Raw genomic sequence first — 22,837 nt, forward strand, 5'->3', positions numbered from 1 at the left:
TTATTTGAAATTATTTATTAGTAATAATGCGTCATTCGTATCTAACTTATGACACAGCAATGTTACAATAATAATCAGTATTTACTATAATATATATATTTATATATATATATATATACTCCGGTTACTATTTATAATCTGTATAATTAATATTTATAGAATAATGTACAATACTTGGAAAAATACATTAATTTTAGTACAGATTAGACAACGCGTAGACTCGCGCTCTTTCAAAATGTTATGTTTGTGTTACTCCATTGCCTTGAAGACCATCCAATAAATTTTTTTAAAAATTTCAACTGAGTGACAACTTTATGATAAACATTTCTCCACTTGTAAACAATTGTTTGTTGATTTGCGTGTAATCAAAACTTTAAGTGTATTACAGCCATATGTTAAAAAATGGTATCGCAAGTTTAAAGACAAAATTTCAAGCAATGTTGAAACATAATACGATGCTTGAGAACTTTTGTATCGATAAGTCATAAAATTAACATTACCATCAAGATACAAAACACAGAGTCATTTATTTCCAAGGCTTCGGGACCTGCATATTTCATCTTTTAAGGCGTACATCAAACAGTCGTTTATAGCTTAAGTACACGTGGAACACATTGCCCCCGATTGGTTATTTAATTGATAATAATATTCCTTAACAACTACTGCATTTTACTTTAAAGTTGTCTGTAAATGACAGAAATTTCGATCTGCCATATTATATGCTTGATAAGCTTTTTATTATACAAAAAGGAAATACTGACAAAAATTTATTTGATCTATCATATGAATATCATAAATCGCAGTAGCTCTTCCAATGAGATTTTATTAAATTTGTGAAGTAATTCTGAATTATATATGCAATCACCGACAAGTACAAGTACAAAATTAAGAAGAGCCCCTACGATAGAAATGCTATATACACCAATGGATACTTCATATGTAATTATCATTGTGGTCAATAGTATGCATATTATACAAATAATTCAATCATACATGATATCATGATTCTAATATACAATTGATGTGATAATATTTACAATTTGAGACCAGAATACGTAAATGGTACAGGGGTAGCAACGTGTGAACGTATCATTATATTGTATAATCGTTATCAGAAGTACCAATAATTGAAATTGCAGAATTTAAACTTGTTAATTATTAAGTCGAGCGATTCATTAATGCTCGTCATTTTTATTAAATGAAAAAATTATTATAAACAAATGGCAAATTGATTTAAGCATATTTCCATGCCCATCCAATGGTACGTAACAATAACTTTTGTCATAGATTAAATATTCTGAACACGCTCCTATAATTTTTTCTTAACTGAGATATTATCTTATTATTTTTCATCATATAAAAAATTTATTTTTTGTTATTGTATTTTTCTTATAATTTTTTCTTAGGTCAAGCTAAAGAAGTTACAACATATAAAAAATAAATATAGCTTAGACTAGCACTGTTGGCGTTAGTACGCCATTACACAATCGGTACGTTGATAGCTGCCGAGTATTAGATATTTTATAACTAAATTATTATTACTATTAACAGTTATTGATATTATCATTCTAATTTTTTTAATATCTTTCAATTAAATTGGAAGCATTTTGAATTTTTGTGTTGCTTAAATTTACTTAAGTACGTGGGGGTACTAGCACCGCAGAATATCTTCACGCAGCAAAGAAAAGCAAACCCAAAGAAGTATCAACCAAGTTACCGAATTTGTATCAATACACAGGAATAGCCCTAAAATTCTTCCTACAGTCATTATTATGCGATTTTACTTTCATGAGTTCACTTTTCTTTCTTTTGACGAAAGATTTAAATAATCATAAAAACCTTGTTCAGAATTTTATTTTCAAGAAGAACCTTTTTCATCGGCCCGTGAGATCCGTAGGTTTAAAATTTATCAAATCAATTTGTCTTGGAGTATTAATTATTAAAAAGCTTCTCTTATAGAGAAAAAATCGCTTGGATTATTATACATTCCAAGGCACTAGGCCATTTACGAAATTCTTCCTGAAAATTTTCTAAAGCCTATTATTCTTTTCGTACGCAAAACTAATGCATCTTATTTATATTGCGGCGTATTCTACAATACTGACGATTGCTTTTCACACAAAATACAAACAAGTGGTCGTTCAGTTGACATATCTGCTGAAATTAGCAGTAAACAAAGAGGACTAATAAATTTCTTTGATTAGGACTAAACACAAAGTGACAAACTAGTACGATGTATAAATAATTTTGGATTGCTTTGTAAGTTTTAAATTAAAAAGCTGATGCTGGCTATTATGAATAATAAATTAATCATACACGAGGATAAACAATTTAAAGTTAATCGCATTTTTAGCAATTTACTATAACATAATTCATACATGGAATGTACGAATGTAAAGTAAAATAGTATTTAGCTCTTAGTTTTGTGCGTATACCAAAGTAAACGCCATAAAAATATGCATACTCAAACGTATACATTTGCACTTATATACTTGCATAATTGTATGTGCCCAATTCTCTGAATCAGCAGGTATTTCATAAATCTATAACATCTTGGGTAGCTGCGGTGTTTCCTGACTCAGTTTATATTTTAGATTGGTAAAGTACATACGCCTGGTCACATGCATACCATAATTGTCTATACCCACTTCGATATTTTTTAATTGTTGCAGCAGCTACCCAAAGTGTTTGAACATTTTGTTACTTAAGAATGTTCAATTAAATATTTTATTACTGTACAGATCTGTAAAGTGGGTGTAGGTGTATTTTCAGTACTGTATGATTTTAGCAAGCTCATGGGTGGGTTACTCTACATGAGTCGTTGTAAGAAGGTAAAAAATATAAAACGAGCAAAGGTGCAGAAAATTCCGTACATAAGTGAGAATAGACTAATTAGCCGATGTTGTCAGGTAATAGTGAATGAAATGGACAACCGCCAAGTAGAATGGATATGCGCTTCATTATACATATACATATATATAAATACGTACTTCCTAATGGACCGCACGGGAATGTTTTTCACGTTGAAAATCTAATATCACCGAAATCAGAAAATGCAAAATTTTAAGTGAAACTTAAAAAGTTCTCATCCTATTAAATTACGATTGAGCGCAAAGTGAAACATCTCCTTCCAGTTAGATCATCAATATGCGGGGCTTAATAATAGAATATAATATAATACTTTCATCGCGCCATTTAAAATTTCTATATCTCTTATTCAATCTAGAGAAATACTTTAAAATATACGGAACAGAGGCATCGATATGGTGCATTGTTCTTTTAAATGATAATACCGATAGCATTGATCTTTGTGGAATGTATAAATAAAACATCTGTAAAATTGCAAATGTGCATGATGAACTTTTTGTATTCAAAGCATGCTAGTTTGGAAAAGAAAGAAATTTTTCGTTAATTATTTTTACATTATCGTTATTCTACATCGTTATTTGAATTTCACGTAATGTCTAGGAATGTAAATAGATAATTTTTTAATATACAATTAGCATTACCTACGATGATAAAAAGTCATTTTACAAGAAATGTTTATCAAAGGCAGTGTTGACGCGCAAACATCGCGGATTCGCTTGACTTCAATAACTGTCCTTACAATGCCATTTATCGCAAAAAGAAAACTTGAGGTTTTACCCAATTTGCCGAAGAGCTTATACAAGAATCATAAGATCCCGCCCTTCAAAGTTAAAATGAACCTCAATCTGATTACACTTATCCCGCTATTCGATTAAATAAGCCAGTGCTATGACAAGAATTCTCGTTCTAATTCTGAAATACTAGGTTTCCTGCTCCTATTGATTCGACGATTTGCTTGTAAAGGTATAGTGATATCCTGAGTCTGACCATGAACAGGAATATCGAGCAAGGTTTCCCTATGATCGCGCGATATACCGTCTCGGTCAAAAGTAACCGGTGAAAATCTGACCCTACTTATAGATATTTGACTACTGTCTTTAGCTGAAACGTAACTGGAGTCCTCGGATGTGAGTGAATCCGGTGGGGTAGGATTTGTTGGTGTACCTGAGCCAGAATTATTCTTACTCGTGTTTTTATTAGGCGAGTTATAGGAGTAATTGGAACGCTTTAAACTTGACCGCAATCGAGTGACTACTTCCAAATTGTTAGGTCGGTCCCCCGAGTTTGGATTTGAGTCGTGAGAATTTTGTCTCGTTAGAAGGGACGAGCCATACTCGTGATTCAGGAAATTCGTACCATACGACGCTATAACGTTGGAAGGCCGCTGATAGTAGTGCCCTGGCGTATAAGCAGTGTAGTCATCCTCATCTTCCAGACGAAAAGTTGGATTAATGTTGCTCTGACTGGACGTGCTGGCGTTCGACACATTCGATGAGGTACGTCGATGCGTATACGATGGTAATCTACTGACTGTACGAGCTGGATTATTGATACTACTTGGATTGTCGTACGCATGTGGAAACTCAGAACACTCGAGCATCCTATCGCTTAAAGATAAGTAAATTTAATTAATTTCATTCGACGCGTTTATTTTAGTCACGCGTAACAGCATTATTCATGAGACTCACTGGTAGTCCGTTGGCATAAAGTACGCCGGGTCTGGTGGTGGACGATAATATTCCGGTGGTGGAACTACGGTGTACACCGGTGGTCCATAATCCGGATAAGGTGCAGGATTACCCATATAAATAGTTGGCACTCTTTCGATTCGATCGAGACGTCCCGCTTCTGGCGAATAAGCGTCCTCGTTACTGGTACTGCTACTTTTTCTACGCGGACTTGGTGTTGGAGCGTTCGAGCCAGTACTACTGTTGGCATAATGCTGAGGTGAATCCGTAAATCGCAAAGGTTTGTCGATCACGTTTGCCGGAAGACCAGGTGCGATTCCGCCCATACTACTTAAAAATGGTCTGAAATATTGAACGAAGAATGTTATAATTGGACCTATAATTACAGGTGTGAGTCAAATTGAAAAATCTTCTGGAATACATACCTGTAATGACGCGCGGGACCATGGTACGTGTTATGAGGGTAACCACTGCTTGAGCTAAATTCGTAATCAGGACCAAGATAACCAGAATTACGATTGGACCCGGTATCCGCTTGAAACCACCATCTCGGTGACTCTTCGTCGCCTTCCCCTATGCGTTGATGAAGCCTCGGATGTATCGCGGACACGTTGGACATTCTAACATCGTAACCCGTTGCAACACCAGCCAGCATAGCAGCTATGTTATAAAGTACTACTTCTATGATACTCAATTTAGGTTTTTTAATCTCGCCATTGTAGAGTGTTGGCATAGGAACAGAGATAGGCATGATGTAAGGCCCTGTTAAACCAGGCTTGGGAATATATTCCGCGGTGGGTGGTGCTATCCATTCCGTTGTTACATCTGTCGGTACAGGAGCATAATCTATAAAAACAATAGAAATTTTGTTTCTTCATTAATCCTTCTCTCTTCATCCCTATCCTATTTTTTTTTATCTTCTTAAAAGCCAATTTTCTCAACGACGGACACGCGTCTACCCAATATTTTCTCTTAAACACAGATTCTATTATTGCATTTGAATTTCACCAAGCAAACATTGCTCTTGCCGTTTTTTCAATTAGTGGCTGAGTCGACTAACATTGTCAAGCTTGGTGGAATTAAATGTTCGCGTGAATTACCGCACAGGTTAGTATTTTAATATTTTATTTTAATTTTAATCGAGGCTCGTTTAAGCTATTCTGTTAATTTTTATTAACTCAAGCATGCTATTATAAAAAAAAAGTTTGAAAAGCAAATGCATCAGTATCTTTTGAATAAGTCATGCAAAAAGCATACCTCATTATGAAGATCATATCGATAATTATACGATGCTGGACAAATTATCGTTGAGTAGTGTATAAAGAATTTTATTTCTATCGTCGTTATAAGTATTATTTTAAAACTGCCATTATGCATTTCTTGTTTGAATAATATTATAAAAGCTCTTCGTCATTGGATTTACTTGAACATGTTTACAAAGTAGAGCAACAAATAAATAAAAAACGTCTCTCTGCAAGTTTTCTACAAATATTTCACAATAAAAAAGAATGAACCAGTAGTGAACAAGTACATGAAAAGCTTAATCACTCGTGCAAAAAAAGCATGCTTAAGAAGCGGAAGAACAATATAATACAGCTAATCGAGAAATTGTTGCAAGACGATCGTAAAATTTATAATCTTCAGTATTCTAGATATGGATATGTCATGTAGCTACTTATCTTTTCAGTGATACAGTACCTCGTATCATTGACTTGGCAAAAGCCAATAAATATTGAGATACTTTCATTAGATCCTCGACTTTGTTGTAGTGTTTGTAGAAATAAATATTCACTGTACGATGCAAAATATATGTGATTAAAATATTTGACTGCTTAAAAGATTGAAGCATATTACAAATGTTGGAATTGAACGCTTAAAGAGCAAGAATAGCTAAATTAAAAAATAAAAAACAGTATAGCATTACATAATTTACGTAATACATAATATAGGGAATGTAGGAATGTAAAGGACCAAAACCATTCGATGTTAACAGTTAGGGCTCTACTGGAAGCATGCTAGGTACATTTACGCTCGGCTAATGGTAAAAAAAATTAACAATACAAATTGCAAGCTTTAAATAAGTGAGAAAAAAAAGTAAAACTAAAATCAATAGAACATTTGCTACATTTATCAAGACAAAAATTAAAAAAATGATTCCACGTGTAGTAGACATAAAATAATCAAGTGCGATGTACGCGAACATTGATTAATATTGTCAAAGCACCAAAACCGAGCGTAAACATTTATAAAAACCAAAAACAAAAATCAACGTGTCAAACTGAAAAGGTTTTATTGAAAAACTTCTATTGCTAAATACAAGTGTGTGCTTCTGATTCAATGTATGCTTTAACTTCTGTAATTTATTGTTAAAAGAAAATGATTGAGTTTTACTTTATTGAGATGGTATACACAAAGGCGAATGTAAAAACAGTAAATTTTTTGTATAAAACCAATGAATGATAGTGTATTGTATAGTTAATAATGTGTCATATGCGTAATACTTGAAACATGAATTTAGAAATTTGAGTGCAAAAGTAAAAGTACTATAACTGAAAATGTTTATAAAATTGTAAATTACTATAACGTCCGGCAGAAGCATAATAGTAGTTTTCTTTTAGACTGTAATAGATTGTTGTTAGCTCTGCTTGTTAGAATGTTACATATTCCAAAATATGTCGAAGAAGAACCAACACCAGAAAGAAGATTTTTGTATTCGCGTCTTTTTGTAAGTTTTCTTTCAGTTTAGCTATACGAGTATATCATTAGCTTACATTATACGCGGATAAATAATTTTTATTAGGGTAAAAAAGGATACACAGAGTTTTATACCCTATCGCTTCAAAACTTGACTGCGTTACACTAATCTTAGTATACGAATATTATTCGACTTGCATTTCGTTTTAATTAAGTCTAGGCTGAAATTAATTTGATTTCTTTCTCTTTTTTTATTACTCTTCTCATAAAATATACTTAAAATTTAATCTGGTCCCTCACCAAATTTTGCCTTGAATGCATTTCATTTGTATGTATATTTATATATATGTATATATTATATTATCTCAGTTTAATAGACCTATTTCAATTTATGATATAATTTATAATAATAGTCTAAGACTAATAAACAAATTAAACACGGAAAATTCGATTTTCCGAGAATGGCAAATTCTACGTTTGCGCGTAGAGTTTAGGCTTTTGCGTTAAAATGAGTATTGAAAGAGCCTGTATCTCATTAGACTGCTAAATGTAATTGAAATAATGAAACAGAATCAAATTGCTGTGTACATATGCATGCACTGCATAACACTAGTTTTCAACGATAGTGTATATGTAATGAAAAGAAAACATCTAATATAATTTATAAACAATAAAACTTTGTGTGCAAACTAGCGCTCAGTGATAAAAGTGAAGTGGCGTCATCTACTTGAGATCTCGACTATTTCTACTATACAGAACGATGTAGAACATAGTTTCATCAATTAAAATCACGGCGGGATAAGAACGTAATTTAATTCGGATATGGAAAGAAGTTCCTACAATAGGGAAACTTACGGGTAGGGTAGATGCTTTCCTCAGAAAGGCCTGCGATAGAGAAAAGAAGTGCAATATTACTGTACAGTTATTATAAAATTAAAACAGTGAACTGTCGCCAAGACAAGGGAAATCATTGCTAAATGCTTTTGAAGCTACGAGTTGTACGATATGATAATTTTTCATCTCTCAATTAAATTACAGATTTATGGATTGTTCTTTCGAAAGAATCTATCTATAGTGGAATCATTAAAGTTACTGTTCAAATCTTCGGAGGTCGGATGACAAAGATTGGAACTGGGGAACTTATCCGTCAGGTCCTTCGTTAAAGATTTGGTCGTCGGATGGCCGTGATCGTGCGCCGGATAATCTACTCTGTTTAAAACGTAATTAGGACTATCCGTACTAGCATCTTCACAATTGCCCAGAGACTCGTTGCTCTTCGATTTATCATTGAACGACAAAGAGGCTAAATCGAGAGAACAGTCCAACGCTTGGTCGGATTGTTTCGATAGGATATCCGACGTACTACTACCGATGCTTTGCTGCGGCAAAGAAGCTTCGCTGGACTTCCTTTCTTTAAGAGACATCAATGAGATCTGCGAGCTGTCGCTCGAGAAGGAGTCTAGGTTGCAAGGCTCGGTATCGAAGCTTTCAAAGTCGATACCCTCTCGCGAATTGGCGGCTAAAAATTTCGAGGGAATCGCGTTACTTTGATCGATGTCACGGCTGGCAAGTTGAGGTATCAGTACGACGTTCTCCAGCACGTTATACTCGACCTTGACCGGTGATACTTTGTCGTCGATCGCATCTCGGCTGCCCCATGCTCTCATCTTATTGAAAACCCTGAGGGGGCTCTTGGAGGACCGCGACTTGTGGTAGGATTGCTTGCCAATGGAGTTCTCCGGGCTCGATTCAAGACCGTCGACGTCGTTAATCCTAATCGTGACGGAATTCTTTCTCTCGCCGCTGGAGGGCGAGTTGAGGGAGCTTTTTCTCGAACCCGAGGGCGAGCGGAAGAAATCGGCCAAGGACGCGAGACGCGACTCCGAGCTATCTCGTCTCTTCGAGTCTTTAGATTTGCTCCGGTCCCGTCTTTTATTCTTCACGCGTTTCGCAGTTCCTACCAAGGTGGACGCTACGCTATGTACAAAATTGGTCGCCGAGCAGGAATGCTCCGCCTCGTAAGAGATGCTTCTCTCACTTTTCTGCCCTTGGTTTATTCTCGTCGACGCGTTGATGATATTGCTAGTTAAAGTCTTGGATTGCGATTGGCCATCGTTCGCTTCGAAATGACTATCCGAACGATAGGCCTTCTGAGTGCTGAATGAACCTGGGACCACCCGTTGTATGCTCTTAGATTCTTTCCAATCATTGTCACAAATGTCATCAAAGCTCTGTCGAGCCTCGTTGTAACTACAGCCAGGCTGATTGTCTATCAAGTTATTCGCCGAGGAGTACAACTTTCTGGAGGTAGGGTTACCTATTTCCTGTAGAAGCGGGGATCGATGTGCGCTTGCCAACAGGGCGGTACGCAGTGGTGTCTTTTCAAGATCTGGTGCAGAACGAGACCACCGCTTGCCACCGGGTGATGCAGGGTTAGGCGGCTGTGTAATAATAGCTCCGCGCTCACGTTGATGAAGCGTCGATGGTCCCCAAGTCTTACCCTTTACGCCGTCTGCTGGTACTAAATTCGGAAAACAAAACAAAAAACAAAACGCTACTAACTACAGTACTAACTACATCGTTTAAGCACGACGTTTCTCTTCTCTCTTTTGCATAGACTTAATCGTTTGCGGTGTAAGAAGGAGCAACAGAAACAAATAAACAGTCCTCTAAGTTCATCGTTTGACGCAATTCATATTGAAAATGTCTTAAATCGTAGAAACGTGATCAAAGCCGACTGGTATTCGACTTTGCACAAAAAGACCATAGTAACGAGCTAATATACACAAGTATAATAATTTGATCGATCACACCATGCCATTATAGATCAATACTAATTGAAATGAACTCAAATGTGTCTACTATAAGCACAAACACTGTGACATTCAATTTTATAAGAAAAAAACGACGAGGTTTCAACACACTGCTGATCGCTCAGAGAAAAAAAAACCATTCATAGTCTATGGCATCGTGAATTTCAACTACCGGTAACATACATTTTTCATTGAACTCACATGCAATTGCCCGCAGCCGTGGAATGCTCGGTGATCCGGGAGGACTATTGGGCCTCGAAGGATTTCTAGCTTTCGCTCGATCTAAAGCCGTATGCTGTACCGTAATTGTATGACGAAAATCTAAAACAATTTTTAAAATAAAATAATGCAAATTTTCCCTCCATTATTATAATTGTTACATGCGCTGCTACAAGGAAAATAATACTTACCCGAAGGAGCGCTTATATTACTCCCTGGCTCCTTCTTATTTAATTTTAACCTAGATTTTTTAAACTTGCCACGCCTCTTATTCGGCGTTGGTGTATTTTGCTGTATTATCATTACTGTTAATTCGCGTTCTAATAAATCTATTTCTCGTGCAGCCAACTCTTGCTCCCTTTGTCTCAGATTCTCCTCGTGTTGTCGTTGTTGCACCTGTGCTTTTGTTAATTCTTCTTCCCTGCAGCGCAGTTCCTGCAAAAATAAAGTTTCAATTACAATAATACCTATGAAAAGCGTTAACAGTAGTATAAATATAACGATAATGGAGCATATACGCTGGAGCGAGATAAAAATACATGTATGGAGAAACTTACCTCTTCTAAAGATCGGCATGCCTTTGTAAAGCATTAAGACAATAAATCATTTTCTTTATCAAAAAGATTTCATAAAAACAAAAATTAATGTATATTAAGCATATGTACCTTTTCCTTCATGCGCAGCCCATGAAGTACTTCCTCGATCTCTAATCTCCAGTCTTCTTGCATTGTATGAAAGGATTCGTGTGGCGTTGCTGCAAATGCACTGCGAACCTCGTCCAGCTCTACCAAAATTTCTGCAAATCCTGGTCTACAATGACTGTCAGACGCCCAGCAAGCTGCGTGAACAAACAATTTTACTTAATATTTAACTTACTACATATATTATGACCTTTGAAAATTCTACAAAATAGCTGAAATTTACCTTCCATAAGATACCTCCAAGGCTGAGGACAGGTGGAAGGTATTGGTAAAGTTAATTTATTAACTGCTACTCCATAAGCTACAGCTAGAGCATCAATGCCTTTGTAGGGGGTTTCACCGGTCAAAAGTTCCCACAAAAGCACACCATAGCTAAAGAAAAAAGATTAAAACGATTTGCATTAATGCATGAAAAGCAACAATCAATAATAAATGGTTGAACAAGTCATGAAAATAGTAGACAATTAAAAAAAATTACCTCCAAACATCACTAGCTTTACTAAAAGTACTTTTCTTAATTACTTCTGGAGCCATCCAAGCATATGTGCCTGCAGCTGACATACGTGTAGTTTTGTAAACTTCTCTTGCTAAACCAAAATCAGTTATTTTAAGCGTCTTATATTGCAAATCATCATTCTCTATAGGTTCGCTTAGTAATACTGAAATGGAAACAATTAAATAAAATATTATGCATTCTTTGAGCAGAAACCAAATTATTAGATATGCAAATTAGCCTACCATTAGAGCTCTTTAGGTCCCTATGAATAAGACTTATTGGTGCTTTATTATGCAAATAGTCCATGCCTCTTGCTATTTGTATTGCCCAATCAACAAGTACATCTGGCCGAATTTTTCTTCCACTAAGAACCCTATTAAGGCTACCACCACGAGCATACTCCATCACAAGACACATATTTGGCATTTTCAAACAAACCCCCTCTAATTGCACTATATTTTCATGTTTCAGCAACCAAAACAATTTTGCTTCCTGCCTAACATTTTCCAAGGTTACACTTGGCTCTTCATCTGGATCTTGACGAGCTGCTTTGACTGCAACTTCATGTTTTTGCCAAAATCCTCTAAAATTAACAGAATTAACAGTTGTATTTCAATATTCATAAAATATCTCTTATCTTTACTGAGAGCACAGCGCATACCTATACACTTTCCCAAATCCACCAACTCCTATTACTTCTTCTAACTGTAATTCCTCAAAATCAATTTCTACTGGTTGAACCTTATCAATTACCGACGATACTCTGTCGATAGTTTCTGTTTCTGCTACAAAATTTGCTGGAAATATCCCGACTTTGCCACGAATTTTTCCAGTCCACCAACCTTCATCACCCGAAATTTTTGAGTCTTTGGACAAAACCTAAAAGCATGGTTACATATATAAGAATAAAAGTACTCAGTAATACATGATCATACATCTTAATAGCTTAATCATTACTTCAACCGTCTCGCCTCGCTGTAATGACAATTCATCTTCCCCTTGTGCGACATAATCAAATAGAGCAGTGAAGATAGTTGAACTATTATCGTGTCTTGACTGAGACGAGGAATGTGTACCATGAGAAGGACTAGTCTGCTGAGAAACAGTTCTAGCTGTGCCACCGCTATGTGTATCAGACACGCTACTGTCAGACATATTGAGACTGGATGCACGGGCATACATGTAACTACCGTAACTGAAATTAAGAAACGATTATTGAAAATTTGATAAAATTAATATATTATTAAAGGTAGAAATAAATATTTTCCACTTTACCTGGGTGTATGGTTGTTGGACCTACTACTATGTAGATACCTGGGAGACGAGTTGCTCGTATTTGGGGGCAAAGGGTTTGAGGAGCCATTCTCTGTATAAAGTAAAAATCGCTCGCTCCGATGACGAGCGTCCGGTTGTCCGTGGTCCATCAAGGTAGACAGTCCTCTTGCCGATAACCCGGCTGGCGGCATATGGCCCAACGCTGTCTGACCTGGTCTCTTCCGTAAAAGTCAGGTTTATTTTTTTTCTTCGTTCTCACGCGATACTTGTCTACTTTGATCACGATAAGTGTCATTTAGATAATCGTAATGCCTTCAAATCTGACTTCTCCAGAAGTAAAGATAACTAGTCTTAAATCCAGAAAAGACCAATCGTTAAAAAGGGTCTATATACATCGGCACAGCAGATTATTGCGGAATTCACATAACTCCAATATATGTATTTTAAAATGTCAATTTTCTATCGTATGTGACAACATACGACGATTCATGTAGTACAGCCACCCTGGCTCTTCGTACATACAAGTATGGGTACACCATAATTAAACGCACCTATGCAGAGGGTTCTTTTTTTAAGAAAAAAAGTGGGGTGAGAGAAGGTGTTCGCCACCACTACCACCCCGTCCATAAAAACACTTTAACGGAGGCCGGCATTGTGGGCATTTCAGTCCGTTTAATGAAGGTGTGGACCAATTATGCAGAGTTTATGAGAGATTGGCGGATTTGGGGATATTTTAGGAGAGCTTGGGAATCAGAAGTATGGGAGTTGCTGTGGAGAAGCTACAGTTGCAAGACGCAATATCACAAGGAAAAGCGAGATGAGGCAAGGCAAGGCAAGGCAAGGCAAGCAAGTCTCGCGTCAGGTCAGGGTGTGTATATAGCCACAAGCCACTGTTTACGATTGGAATTCTCGGGCTTTAGCCGGCACTAAGAGTTTCCCGTGAGTTTCCCCTTGGGCTTAAAGCGATCTGCTCGCCCGCCCGGAGACGCGACGCTCCGCGTCAACACGCAGAACACGCGACAATTCCACATTTAACAACAGAAAACTGAGCAGTGCTCATGCCAATAACCTAATGGACGCCATGTTTCGTTTGACGGCATTACGGCATTTGACAGCCCCACTACTCCTAAATTTTCCCTTTATCTCTCTCTCTCTCTAGTAATCCTCTTCACACCACCGGTAGAGAGAGTCGAGTGACAATTATTATTCGAAATTTTATGTGGTAGGTAGAGTTACCTATCTACAAATTTTTCTCCTACGGCCCCGGATATGACCTCAAAACTGGGATAAGTGTGAAAACCCTCAAGCTTTAATTATAAATACTCAACTTTTATTACCGTTTAGCAGGTTTATTATTTTATATTGTAGTATTTTTGACATCATATATCTTATAAGAATCTAAATAAGGTGCAAATTACTTGACTGCAAATGCCGCAATACTTTCGGCGTTCAATAATATACTTCATTGTATACTCATTATTCATCAGGCTCACTCAGCGGCGCTTAGTTTTACTCAGCGAACTGATACGATTGGCCAACTTTAAAAAACGCAACCTGATTAACCCAATCCTGTCATTTCGCTAGCGGTATGCCAGCCAAACGGACCAATTGACATATACATATGATTTTACGTATAGGTGAGCAGATGATTTAAGCGGAAAGCTGTGCAAAGCGAAGATGCAATGATTTTCAAAACCATGTAAATTTGACGAAGGTTCTGCTTTCTGCTTCTTCATTTATATAGAAAGAAAGCGAAACAAATAAAGTAGGATAAAAAAATAATATATAGGTAGGTGTGTGAACAGTGCGGAGTGTGTAACTGCGAATTATACACACATTGGATACTAGCGCCACAGTATGTAACAGCAAATCGCTGACGTGGTGCATGTTCAACTGACAGTCAAATTGGTCACATCCGTGGAGCGTTGGTGGTGGTGATTGGTAATTTTACTCTAATGTTATACGTTTGGGCAAATGGATCGTAGAAGTTGAAGTTTACTCTGATCACGATAAACGCTGCATGGAGTCGGTTTTAACTTACTAAAATTTTAAACTAGCTGCCTCTAAAATGGTGTTACTAACTATGATTGCAAGATTAACAGATGGTCTGCCGTTGGCGGCCACCATGCAAAAAGATGAACAGGTTAGAAATCTATTATGATGAAATGTCAATTTATTTACAATTTTCGTTGAATTCAAAATCAAATGCAAGGAAACTATTTGCAATAATTTTTATTATATTTTTGGGATTATTATAATATATAGACCCAGCAAATTATACTATACACTTATTAAGCTCTATTAATTACTGCATTATTTAGCTGATTCGATTGTGTGTTATTAAATGGCAGAACTTGCATTGTAGTGTTCTTTTTTCCAGAGTGGCAAGAGTATTTTGGAGTATCAAAATCAAGCAAAAATGTTGTTTAAAAGCCTTAAACCACAAAGTCCATCAAGATGTACTATTGAAACAGGGCCATATCTATTTCAGTAAGTTTGAATTTTTAATAAATCATTTAACTTTTACTTTTGCTTTAAACATTGTGTATTTAGATTATGAGTTTATTTTTAGTTTTCTCATTGAGAATGGGATATGTTATTTGGTACTATGTGAAAAAAACTACAGTAAACGTATTGCATATAGTTACTTAGAAGATATTGCACAGGAATTTCATTCTCAGTATGGTAAACGTGTAAACGAAGTTACTAGACCATATTCATTTATAGAATTTGGTAAGTAAAACAATGTTGTTAATCTTTTATTATATGTAAGATCTTATTTATATTCAATTTTTTTATTTTTACAGATACATACATCCAGAAAGCAAATAAGGTTTTCTCTGACAGTAGGTCAAGAAGAAACATGAATGCACTTAATAACCAGTTACACGATGTCCAAAGAATTATGGTTCAGAATATAGATGATGTTTTACAAAGAGGAACAGTACTATCAGGTATTGCTATTTTCATGTAATTATAAATATATTACATGTTTTTTTTTTAACTAATCTGATGTATAATATTTATAATAAATCTTGCATTTTTACAGAACTGGATACAAAAACACAGAATCTTTCCATGTTGTCTCAAAAATATAAGAAGGATGCAGCACATTTAAATAGCAAATCCATGTATATAAAAGCAGTTGCTGGAATTGTTGCATTTCTGGTCTTCCTGTTATATTTTTTCATTCTTTAATAGGATAAACTAATTTTAAAATAAATTATTACAATCAATTATTTCTATATTTTCAAGATTTGATTATTTTCATGACAATATAATTAAAAAATATTCATAAAAATTAGAATTGAAAAACAAACTTAAGTCATGTATGAAGTCTGATTTTAGTAAATTGAGAATGCTCTAAAATTAAAACACTAAATATTAAAGCAACATTTAATATTCCATTAAACTGATAATCATTGTTTGTATAGAACTGTACATTATGAATTTTATTTATCGGGCATTCCTTTTAACTTTAAAAAATTGAAAATATTTAATTTTATAGTATAATAAACTTTTAATTTATATAATTAGTGTGGTTCTAGTATCTAAATAATTTCTTAGGTAAGGATTGTTGCTTATTTTTAAGAGAAGTTTCATTTAAACTCTGTGTGTATAAGAGTATTTATATTACTCTTGAGATATTATCTCTCAGATAATTTTCAAAATAGATAAAAATGTGAAAATAATATTTATCAATTGCTATTATATTTTTGAGCAATGTACAGCTAAGGTTATTAGATAATGGGTTAAAGGGAAAATGCAAAAATGAGCTCTACATTCTACATTATTTATATATAACTTGATTGTATTAGCCTAATACAAGATATAAATACAAGAAATAAACTTTTAATTTATAAAAACTGTATGCTTTTTAACATGTTCATATTACTGTACAAAATAAGTATTATAAAAACTAATGATCCATCTTTACTAAGTCGTTATAATTAGGAATATTAAGCTTTGTACAATGGGTATGTGGTTTAAATTTATATTTTTCCTCTTCGTCAGACTCTATTAATTCTGTATCAAAAAAAAAGTTGATAGATTTTTGTGCTTTTTCCTTTTTAAATTTCTTTTCTTTTCCTTTTTGAAAAGTATTACTGTTTACTTTTGAAAGGCTACTATTTTCTAATCGATCATCTAAAAATAAACAAATTAAACACCTAAGAATTGAGAAATGAGTTTGAACAAATTCAAATCTACTACTAGATACAAAGTTGATTACATACCACACTCTACAATTTCATAACATTGTGCATGATCCTTTAAAACAACATAAATAGTGGGAAATTCTATTATGGTTTTATTTGCCAAATTTTCAGTAAGTGTTTCTGTAGGGTCCAATTCATGAAATCTAGTGTAAATCCAAATGAATTAGTAATTTAAGTTGCCAAACAAGGCAATAAAATAATTTTACCTGTAGTCAGATTTTTCAATATTTTCTGCTTTTAACAAAACTTTTAATCCACAAATTCCAGCAGATTTATAATACTGTAATTTTTCACTCAGACTTAATTTTAAATTTAATTCTTCGATTGCACAATTACTTGGTAATGATTTTGTTGAATCCCAAATTTCTTCAAGTAAATTAGATAATCTTATAGTTTCTAATGCCCTAAAAATTGCAAAAATGAGTGGTTTTTTAAAGATGCATGTATTTTTATAATATTTTTTTTACCTTTCTGTAATCCATTTTATATGCTCTGCCTGAGGAAATATCCATTCTATCCTCCAAAATATTTCATTTGTGTTTCTCTTATAAAATGTTGAGTTCTCCTTATGTTTAGTAAAGTTTTGTGGCATTAGTCTAAGGTCAATATTTCTTTGATTTGCTGCCATTTTCAATTTATATAAAAACTATAACAGATGAAAAAATTTAATTTTACTTTCCATAGTAAATTATAAATTTTGTTCAAATAGTATATATACCCCTGGTAAATTATTGCGACGTGTGCATTTTCTTGAAGGATCCCTTTGCAATCTTTCAACTGTCCTTCCTACTTCTTCAAGTAAGCGATAATCTGCATAAAAAATATTGTACACTGATCAACATTCTTAAAAATGTATTATTTATAATAAATAAAAATCTATGCACCACTTAACAGATCTAAATCTGTGTATGATTTAATGGGAACATATTTTGTTCTATCACGAACTCCATCACATTCTAGCTCCTTCTTATGTATGTTTACACATGTGATGGAACAGGTTCTAACCTCACATTTTGGACATGTATATTTGGCCTTGCTTTTGACACAAACCTCACAATTTTCTAGCCTAAAATATGAAAACGGTTATAAATTCGTATTAAAAGTCATGAAACGTTTATTAATACTAAATTATGCATTTCAGCAGAATGTTGATAAAGCCTAAAACATACTTCGCCTCAGCAATGGGGGTCGCCATCTTCACGAATGTTCACGATCTCTTCATCGTGTTCTACAACGAATGGAGTTGTAGAACCAGGTGGAACTGAATAGAACGAGACAGAACTATCCAGAATCAGCCAATAGTAATCTAGATAGCTCTGGATTCACCGCCTTCACCGAGGGAGGGCTCTGAAACCTATATAAGCGGCGCGAGCGCACATGACTTCAGTCATTTGTCAAAACACGTAGAAGCTAAAAGGTAGAGGATTCGCAAAGGCGAATAGAAGTAAAAAAAAAAGTTCAAGAATTAATCAAGTATTCAAGAGATATTGCTACGATTTGTTATTTAACGAGTGTTAAAAAAGAAAGTTTACGAAAATGCCTGCAATTGGAATTGATTTGGGAACGACCTACTCCTGTGTAGGAGTTTGGCAACAAGGAAAAGTGGAGATAATCGCTAACGATCAAGGTAACAGGACAACGCCGAGTTACGTCGCTTTCACAGATACCGAAAGATTGATCGGTGATGCTGCAAAGAACCAAGTAGCGATGAATCCATCGAACACGGTTTTTGACGCGAAAAGATTGATAGGCCGCAAGTACGATGATCCAAAAATCCAAAACGATCTAAAGCATTGGCCATTCAAAGTGATTGACGATGTCGGAAAACCAAAGATCCAAGTTGAGTTTCGAGGTGAGACGAAGAGGTTCAATCCGGAAGAGATCAGCTCGATGGTATTGACAAAAATGAAGGAGACTGCCGAGGCTTACCTTGGCAAGAAAATTCGCGACGCTGTGATAACTGTGCCGGCTTACTTTAACGATTCGCAACGTCAAGCAACCAAGGACGCCGGTGCCATAGCAGGATTAAACGTTTTAAGGATAATCAATGAGCCAACAGCAGCAGCCTTGGCCTATGGTCTAGATAAAAATCTTAAAGGAGAAAGAAACGTATTGATCTTCGACCTAGGTGGCGGCACCTTCGACGTCTCAATCCTTACAATCGACGAAGGTTCTCTGTTCGAGGTCAAATCAACGGCTGGTGATACTCACCTCGGCGGCGAGGACTTTGATTCGAGGTTGGTCGAACATTTCTGCAAGGAATTCGACAGGAGATTCAAGAAGGATCTACGCAAAAATCCTCGCTCGATACGTCGCTTGAGAACGGCCGCTGAAAGAGCCAAACGAACTCTGTCGTCGAGCACCGAGGCAACTCTTGAGATAGACGCCCTCTACGATGGCCTGGACTTCTACACAAAAATATCCCGGGCACGATTCGAGGAATTGTGCGCTGACCTTTTCAGGCAAACCCTGGAGCCGGTGGAGAAGGCATTGGCTGACGCAAAATTGGATAAAAAAACCATCCACGATGTAGTCCTCGTTGGAGGATCCACTAGAATTCCGAAAATCCAGAGTATGCTACAGAATTTCTTCGGCGGAAAGCAGTTGAATCTATCGATCAATCCTGACGAGGCGGTTGCCTATGGTGCTGCGGTACAGGCTGCAATTCTGACCGGTGAAGGTGATAAGAGTTCGACGCTGCAGGACGTCCTTCTCGTGGATGTAGCTCCTTTATCCCTGGGTATTGAGACGGCGGGAGGCGTTATGACAAACATCATCGAGAGAAACGCTAGGATACCGTGCAAACAGTCGCAGACCTTTACGACTTATGCAGACAACCAACCGGCCGTAACCATTCAGGTCTACGAGGGTGAACGAGCTATGACGAAGGATAACAATTTATTGGGAAGATTTGAATTGAGTGGAATAGCCCCTGCGCCAAGAGGAGTACCGAAAATTGACGTGACCTTCGATATGGATGCCAATGGTATTCTTCATGTGACGGCGAAGGACGCGGCAACTGGACGCAGCAACAATATCAAGATCACAAACGACAAGGGTCGCCTCAGCCGAGAAGAGATTGACCGAATGTTGTCGGAGGCTGAGAAGTATCGAGAACAGGATCGTTTGCAGCGGGAGAGAGTGGATGCCCGGAACCAAGTGGAGACATACGTCTTCAATGTAAAGCAAGCCGTTCAGGACAGCGGCTCCAAGCTGCCCGACAGCGATAAGAAGAAGGTGGAGAATATTTGTGATGATACCATTCGTTGGTTGGACAGTAACACTTTGGCCGAGAAGGAGGAGTATCAGCACAAGTTGCAGGAGATCCAGAGGGAATGCTCGCCAGTAATGACGAAACTTCATCAGGGAGGCGCGGGTAATCCCAACGGTGGACCTCAATATGGAGGACAGCCGCAGTATGGAAACCAGTACGAAAATTCGTCTGGACCTACAGTCGAAGAAGTCGACTAAGCTTTGTTTATGTTATTAATTTAGGCTGTGAAAAGCTATATAGTATAGTATAATATATTTTTCTTCTTTCTACGCACATTAGCTAAGACTGATTTTTTGTTTAGTAAGAAATATATCTTCTATCTGTATAGACCAAAGATCAATATTTTTTGTTTGATAAGAGATTGTGATTTTCAATAATAAAAGAGTTGTTTCTTCTTACATAGCTTTTTTATTTATATCCAATTATTATCCTACCTTTTCCTATATTGATTAATAATATCCAGGCCCGCTGCAGAGTATCATGCAATCGAGAAATATCGATTCCAGTGATTTATTGCTCGGTTCACATTGTCAGTTTGCCATATTTTTGTGACATTTTTATAATTATAAGAGTGCTCGAATTTAACGTTTTACGATGAGATCTAAAACATCATTGAGCAGATCGTCGAGAAAAACAAGCAGAATAAGTTCATTGTCATCAATACTAGAAGGAAGCGAAATATGGCTAACGACGACTCCAAAACCTTCGCAAATTGCAAAATCAAAATGGAAAGATATAATTGAGGACGATCATAGTGTTTACATAATAGCATCTATCCGTGAAGAGATTGTTGAAAAAGCGATGAATTTGATTTATAAAAATTATCTTGAAAGAGCGGCAATTTCATTCGTGGTTCATTGTTCGCATTTGGCATGGCTTCAAGCATTTAATGTAAGAAAGAAAAGTATTTACTAAGCTCTGCTTATTTCTCAATTATTCATAACAATTGTAACTTAATATTTTCTATAATTTAAAAGAATTTAGGATGACTCCTACCAAGATCTGTTAGATTAATTATATAATAAAGTAGTACAGTTCATGTGACAGAAACTGTACAGTCCCAAGTTAAAATAGTATAGTTTCCGCAACATAAATTGTATTAATTTAATTACAATTAATTTAATAAAGCTTGGTAAGACTCTCTCTCTCTCGAACTACATATCTTAAAATGTTTGAGGCGTAAATGCCGTAAATTCGTGGGTATCTCAATTCGATATCGATTTTTCGAGTTCGATATTACGGTCATACTCGATCGATATATAGTACATTCGACTGTTACTTCAATTTGAACTGTTTGTAGGCGGTAGAAAGAACGTCACTCACTGGCCGGTCGACTTTGCAACTTTGAATTTCTCTTTTAAATAAGTGTAAGTACCTATTTCATTCAGTATTAAATTATTTTGTCAATTTCGAATCAGTGGATGACTTTGAAAACTGAGGATTGTGAAAGTTGGCAAGGGAGAAATGTATACTGGGGTGGTGATGAAGAGGAGACGCCTCTGGAAAGAGATGCTTGGTTGTTTGGAAGTGTTCCGGTCGTCTCAATTTTCGAAGAAAGATTGAATCAAAATCAGCAAAAGTGCAGGGAGATTAGCAAAGACGAAACTTTGAAAGAATCATCGACTGACCTCGCTTTACCGATGGCTGAGAAACCTAGGCAGAAATCGTTATCATACGAAAAGAGTAGAAAAGTTAGTTTCATCTGGTATGAGTATCTACTTTACCGACGTAAAATAAACTACATTACCCGTTGTGCGTTTTCGTTTAATCCACTGTCGTCTCTGTGGCGCCACTAGTAGCATTTCTGATTTATAGCTTCCAATAGTATAAATTCTATCACAGAAGTAACAAAAAAAGCGGGAAAATTATTAAAGCATAGAGGTAACTGATAAAATAAACGTGAAATATATAAGTGTCTAACAATTTTAAATGAAATTCAATATAGCTCGACAATATATCGTCAAAGAAATCCAGTCATCGAATATTATCAGCCAGAAGATCCGAAATGAAGAAAAGATTGACTATTGGAATATCAAGGGCCTTAGGAGACGAGGCCGATGAAACTTCATGGTCAACGATAGAGGAAGGCTCTCAATCGGAAAAGTTCATTTTTTCCCGTTCAGTTACAATGTCGTCAAAGAAGGATTTTCCGGTAAGTACGATCACAGATCGAAAACAGCTTTCTTTCAAAGAAGATTCATAAATTTCATAACCTCGATAGCGAATACACCTTTGACAATATAATGCGTGTTGCTTAAATTACGTAACAATCGAGCGCGATAGATATTGCATATTTCTGCATCGATAATTCGAGAAGAGCAATAAGGTTTTCGTTACGTGTTAAAATTGGGCTCGAACGGATCGTGTATCATCACGTTTTACGAAAGAGATATGACGATTCAATTATTCCGGACGAGATTGAAAAAGTGTCTTTTTATCGTTAGATGCCAAGGGGATCGTCAAAACAACAGTACGCTAACGAGATTTCTTGCCAGAGGAGCTTTGATTCGCTGGGGGAGAACTACACATTGTCTCGTAAAAAAATCAGTGGCGAAAGATTGCACGAAACCGAGAGGTGAGTATAGTTGATGA

General features: G+C 35.9%; 5 protein-coding genes across 7 annotated transcripts in view; 3 read left to right on the top strand and 2 right to left on the bottom strand.

Moving 5' to 3' along the window:
* Positions 1 to 40: 40 nt before the first annotated feature.
* On the bottom strand, positions 41 to 13,885 carry slpr (slipper). 3 transcript variants are annotated; one of them, XM_066728370.1, is made up of 15 exons: positions 12,755 to 13,885; positions 12,437 to 12,674; positions 12,141 to 12,358; positions 11,722 to 12,062; positions 11,462 to 11,642; positions 11,207 to 11,355; positions 10,948 to 11,120; positions 10,840 to 10,860; positions 10,474 to 10,717; positions 10,265 to 10,384; positions 9,568 to 9,771; positions 8,106 to 8,135; positions 4,982 to 5,402; positions 4,557 to 4,898; positions 41 to 4,475 (listed from the first exon to the last, which is right to left on the bottom strand). In XM_066728370.1, the coding sequence occupies exons 1-15, from the start codon at positions 12,943 to 12,945 to the stop codon at positions 3,755 to 3,757; spliced, it is 3,594 nt and encodes a 1,197-aa protein (XP_066584467.1). In that variant the 5' UTR covers positions 12,946 to 13,885; the 3' UTR covers positions 41 to 3,754. The 3 variants fall into 3 exon arrangements, with proteins under 3 accessions (XP_066584467.1, XP_066584468.1, XP_066584470.1); XM_066728371.1 differs by lacking the exon at positions 10,840 to 10,860; XM_066728373.1 differs by lacking the exon at positions 8,106 to 8,135.
* A 541-nt stretch (positions 13,886 to 14,426) lies between these two features.
* Positions 14,427 to 16,690, top strand: Sec22 (vesicle-trafficking protein SEC22). Its single transcript, XM_066728206.1, has 5 exons — positions 14,427 to 14,897; positions 15,135 to 15,244; positions 15,327 to 15,487; positions 15,562 to 15,708; positions 15,804 to 16,690. The coding sequence occupies exons 1-5, from the start codon at positions 14,823 to 14,825 to the stop codon at positions 15,950 to 15,952; spliced, it is 642 nt and encodes a 213-aa protein (XP_066584303.1). The 5' UTR covers positions 14,427 to 14,822; the 3' UTR covers positions 15,953 to 16,690.
* On the bottom strand, positions 16,617 to 18,278 carry LOC136774106 (box C/D snoRNA protein 1). Its single transcript, XM_066728205.1, has 7 exons — positions 18,141 to 18,278; positions 17,856 to 18,037; positions 17,690 to 17,781; positions 17,439 to 17,617; positions 17,178 to 17,375; positions 16,990 to 17,114; positions 16,617 to 16,900 (listed from the first exon to the last, which is right to left on the bottom strand). The coding sequence occupies exons 1-7, from the start codon at positions 18,164 to 18,166 to the stop codon at positions 16,674 to 16,676; spliced, it is 1,029 nt and encodes a 342-aa protein (XP_066584302.1). The 5' UTR covers positions 18,167 to 18,278; the 3' UTR covers positions 16,617 to 16,673.
* An 85-nt stretch (positions 18,279 to 18,363) lies between these two features.
* LOC136774038 (heat shock protein 68-like) lies at positions 18,364 to 20,643 on the top strand. The gene has a single exon (XM_066728081.1). The coding sequence runs from the start codon at positions 18,508 to 18,510 to the stop codon at positions 20,440 to 20,442; it is 1,935 nt and encodes a 644-aa protein (XP_066584178.1). The 5' UTR covers positions 18,364 to 18,507; the 3' UTR covers positions 20,443 to 20,643.
* Positions 20,644 to 22,216: 1,573 nt separating this feature from the next.
* The window catches only part of LOC136774339 (uncharacterized), a 75,067-nt gene continuing 74,446 nt past the window's right edge, over positions 22,217 to 22,837 (top strand). The window contains exons 1-2 of the mRNA XM_066728568.1: positions 22,217 to 22,397; positions 22,690 to 22,820. Of these exons, the coding sequence (XP_066584665.1) occupies positions 22,251 to 22,397; positions 22,690 to 22,820 (278 nt within the window). The 5' untranslated portion in view covers positions 22,217 to 22,250. The remainder of the gene's footprint in view (positions 22,398 to 22,689; positions 22,821 to 22,837) is intronic.

This window comes from Prorops nasuta, unplaced genomic scaffold (assembly GCF_024137725.1).
Source record: "Prorops nasuta isolate Cenicafe-Biocafe unplaced genomic scaffold, Cenicafe_Pnas_1.2 PNAS00006, whole genome shotgun sequence".
In the NCBI taxonomy this organism is placed as follows: Eukaryota; Metazoa; Arthropoda; class Insecta; order Hymenoptera; family Bethylidae; genus Prorops; species Prorops nasuta.

Coding starts and splice junctions, on each gene's coding strand:
- slpr (XM_066728370.1), bottom strand. CDS start 12,945: ATGCCGCCAGCCGGGTTATCGGCAAGAGGACTGTCTACCTTGATGGAC. Junction 12,063..12,140: donor GGATTTGGGAAAGTGTATAG/GTATGCGCTGTG, acceptor TGTTAATTTTAG/AGGATTTTGGCAAAAACATG. Junction 10,718..10,839: donor CATGCCGATCTTTAGAAGAG/GTAAGTTTCTCC, acceptor TTATTTTTGCAG/GAACTGCGCTGCAGGGAAGA.
- Sec22 (XM_066728206.1), top strand. CDS start 14,823: ATGGTGTTACTAACTATGATTGCAAGATTAACAGATGGTCTGCCGTTG. Junction 14,898..15,134: donor CCATGCAAAAAGATGAACAG/GTTAGAAATCTA, acceptor TCTTTTTTCCAG/AGTGGCAAGAGTATTTTGGA. Junction 15,245..15,326: donor ACAGGGCCATATCTATTTCA/GTAAGTTTGAAT, acceptor GTTTATTTTTAG/TTTTCTCATTGAGAATGGGA.
- LOC136774106 (XM_066728205.1), bottom strand. CDS start 18,166: ATGGCGACCCCCATTGCTGAGGCGAA. Junction 18,038..18,140: donor ACCCCCATTGCTGAGGCGAA/GTATGTTTTAGG, acceptor TTCATATTTTAG/GCTAGAAAATTGTGAGGTTT. Junction 17,376..17,438: donor ATAAAATGGATTACAGAAAG/GTAAAAAAAATA, acceptor TGCAATTTTTAG/GGCATTAGAAACTATAAGAT.
- LOC136774038 (XM_066728081.1), top strand. CDS start 18,508: ATGCCTGCAATTGGAATTGATTTGGGAACGACCTACTCCTGTGTAGGA.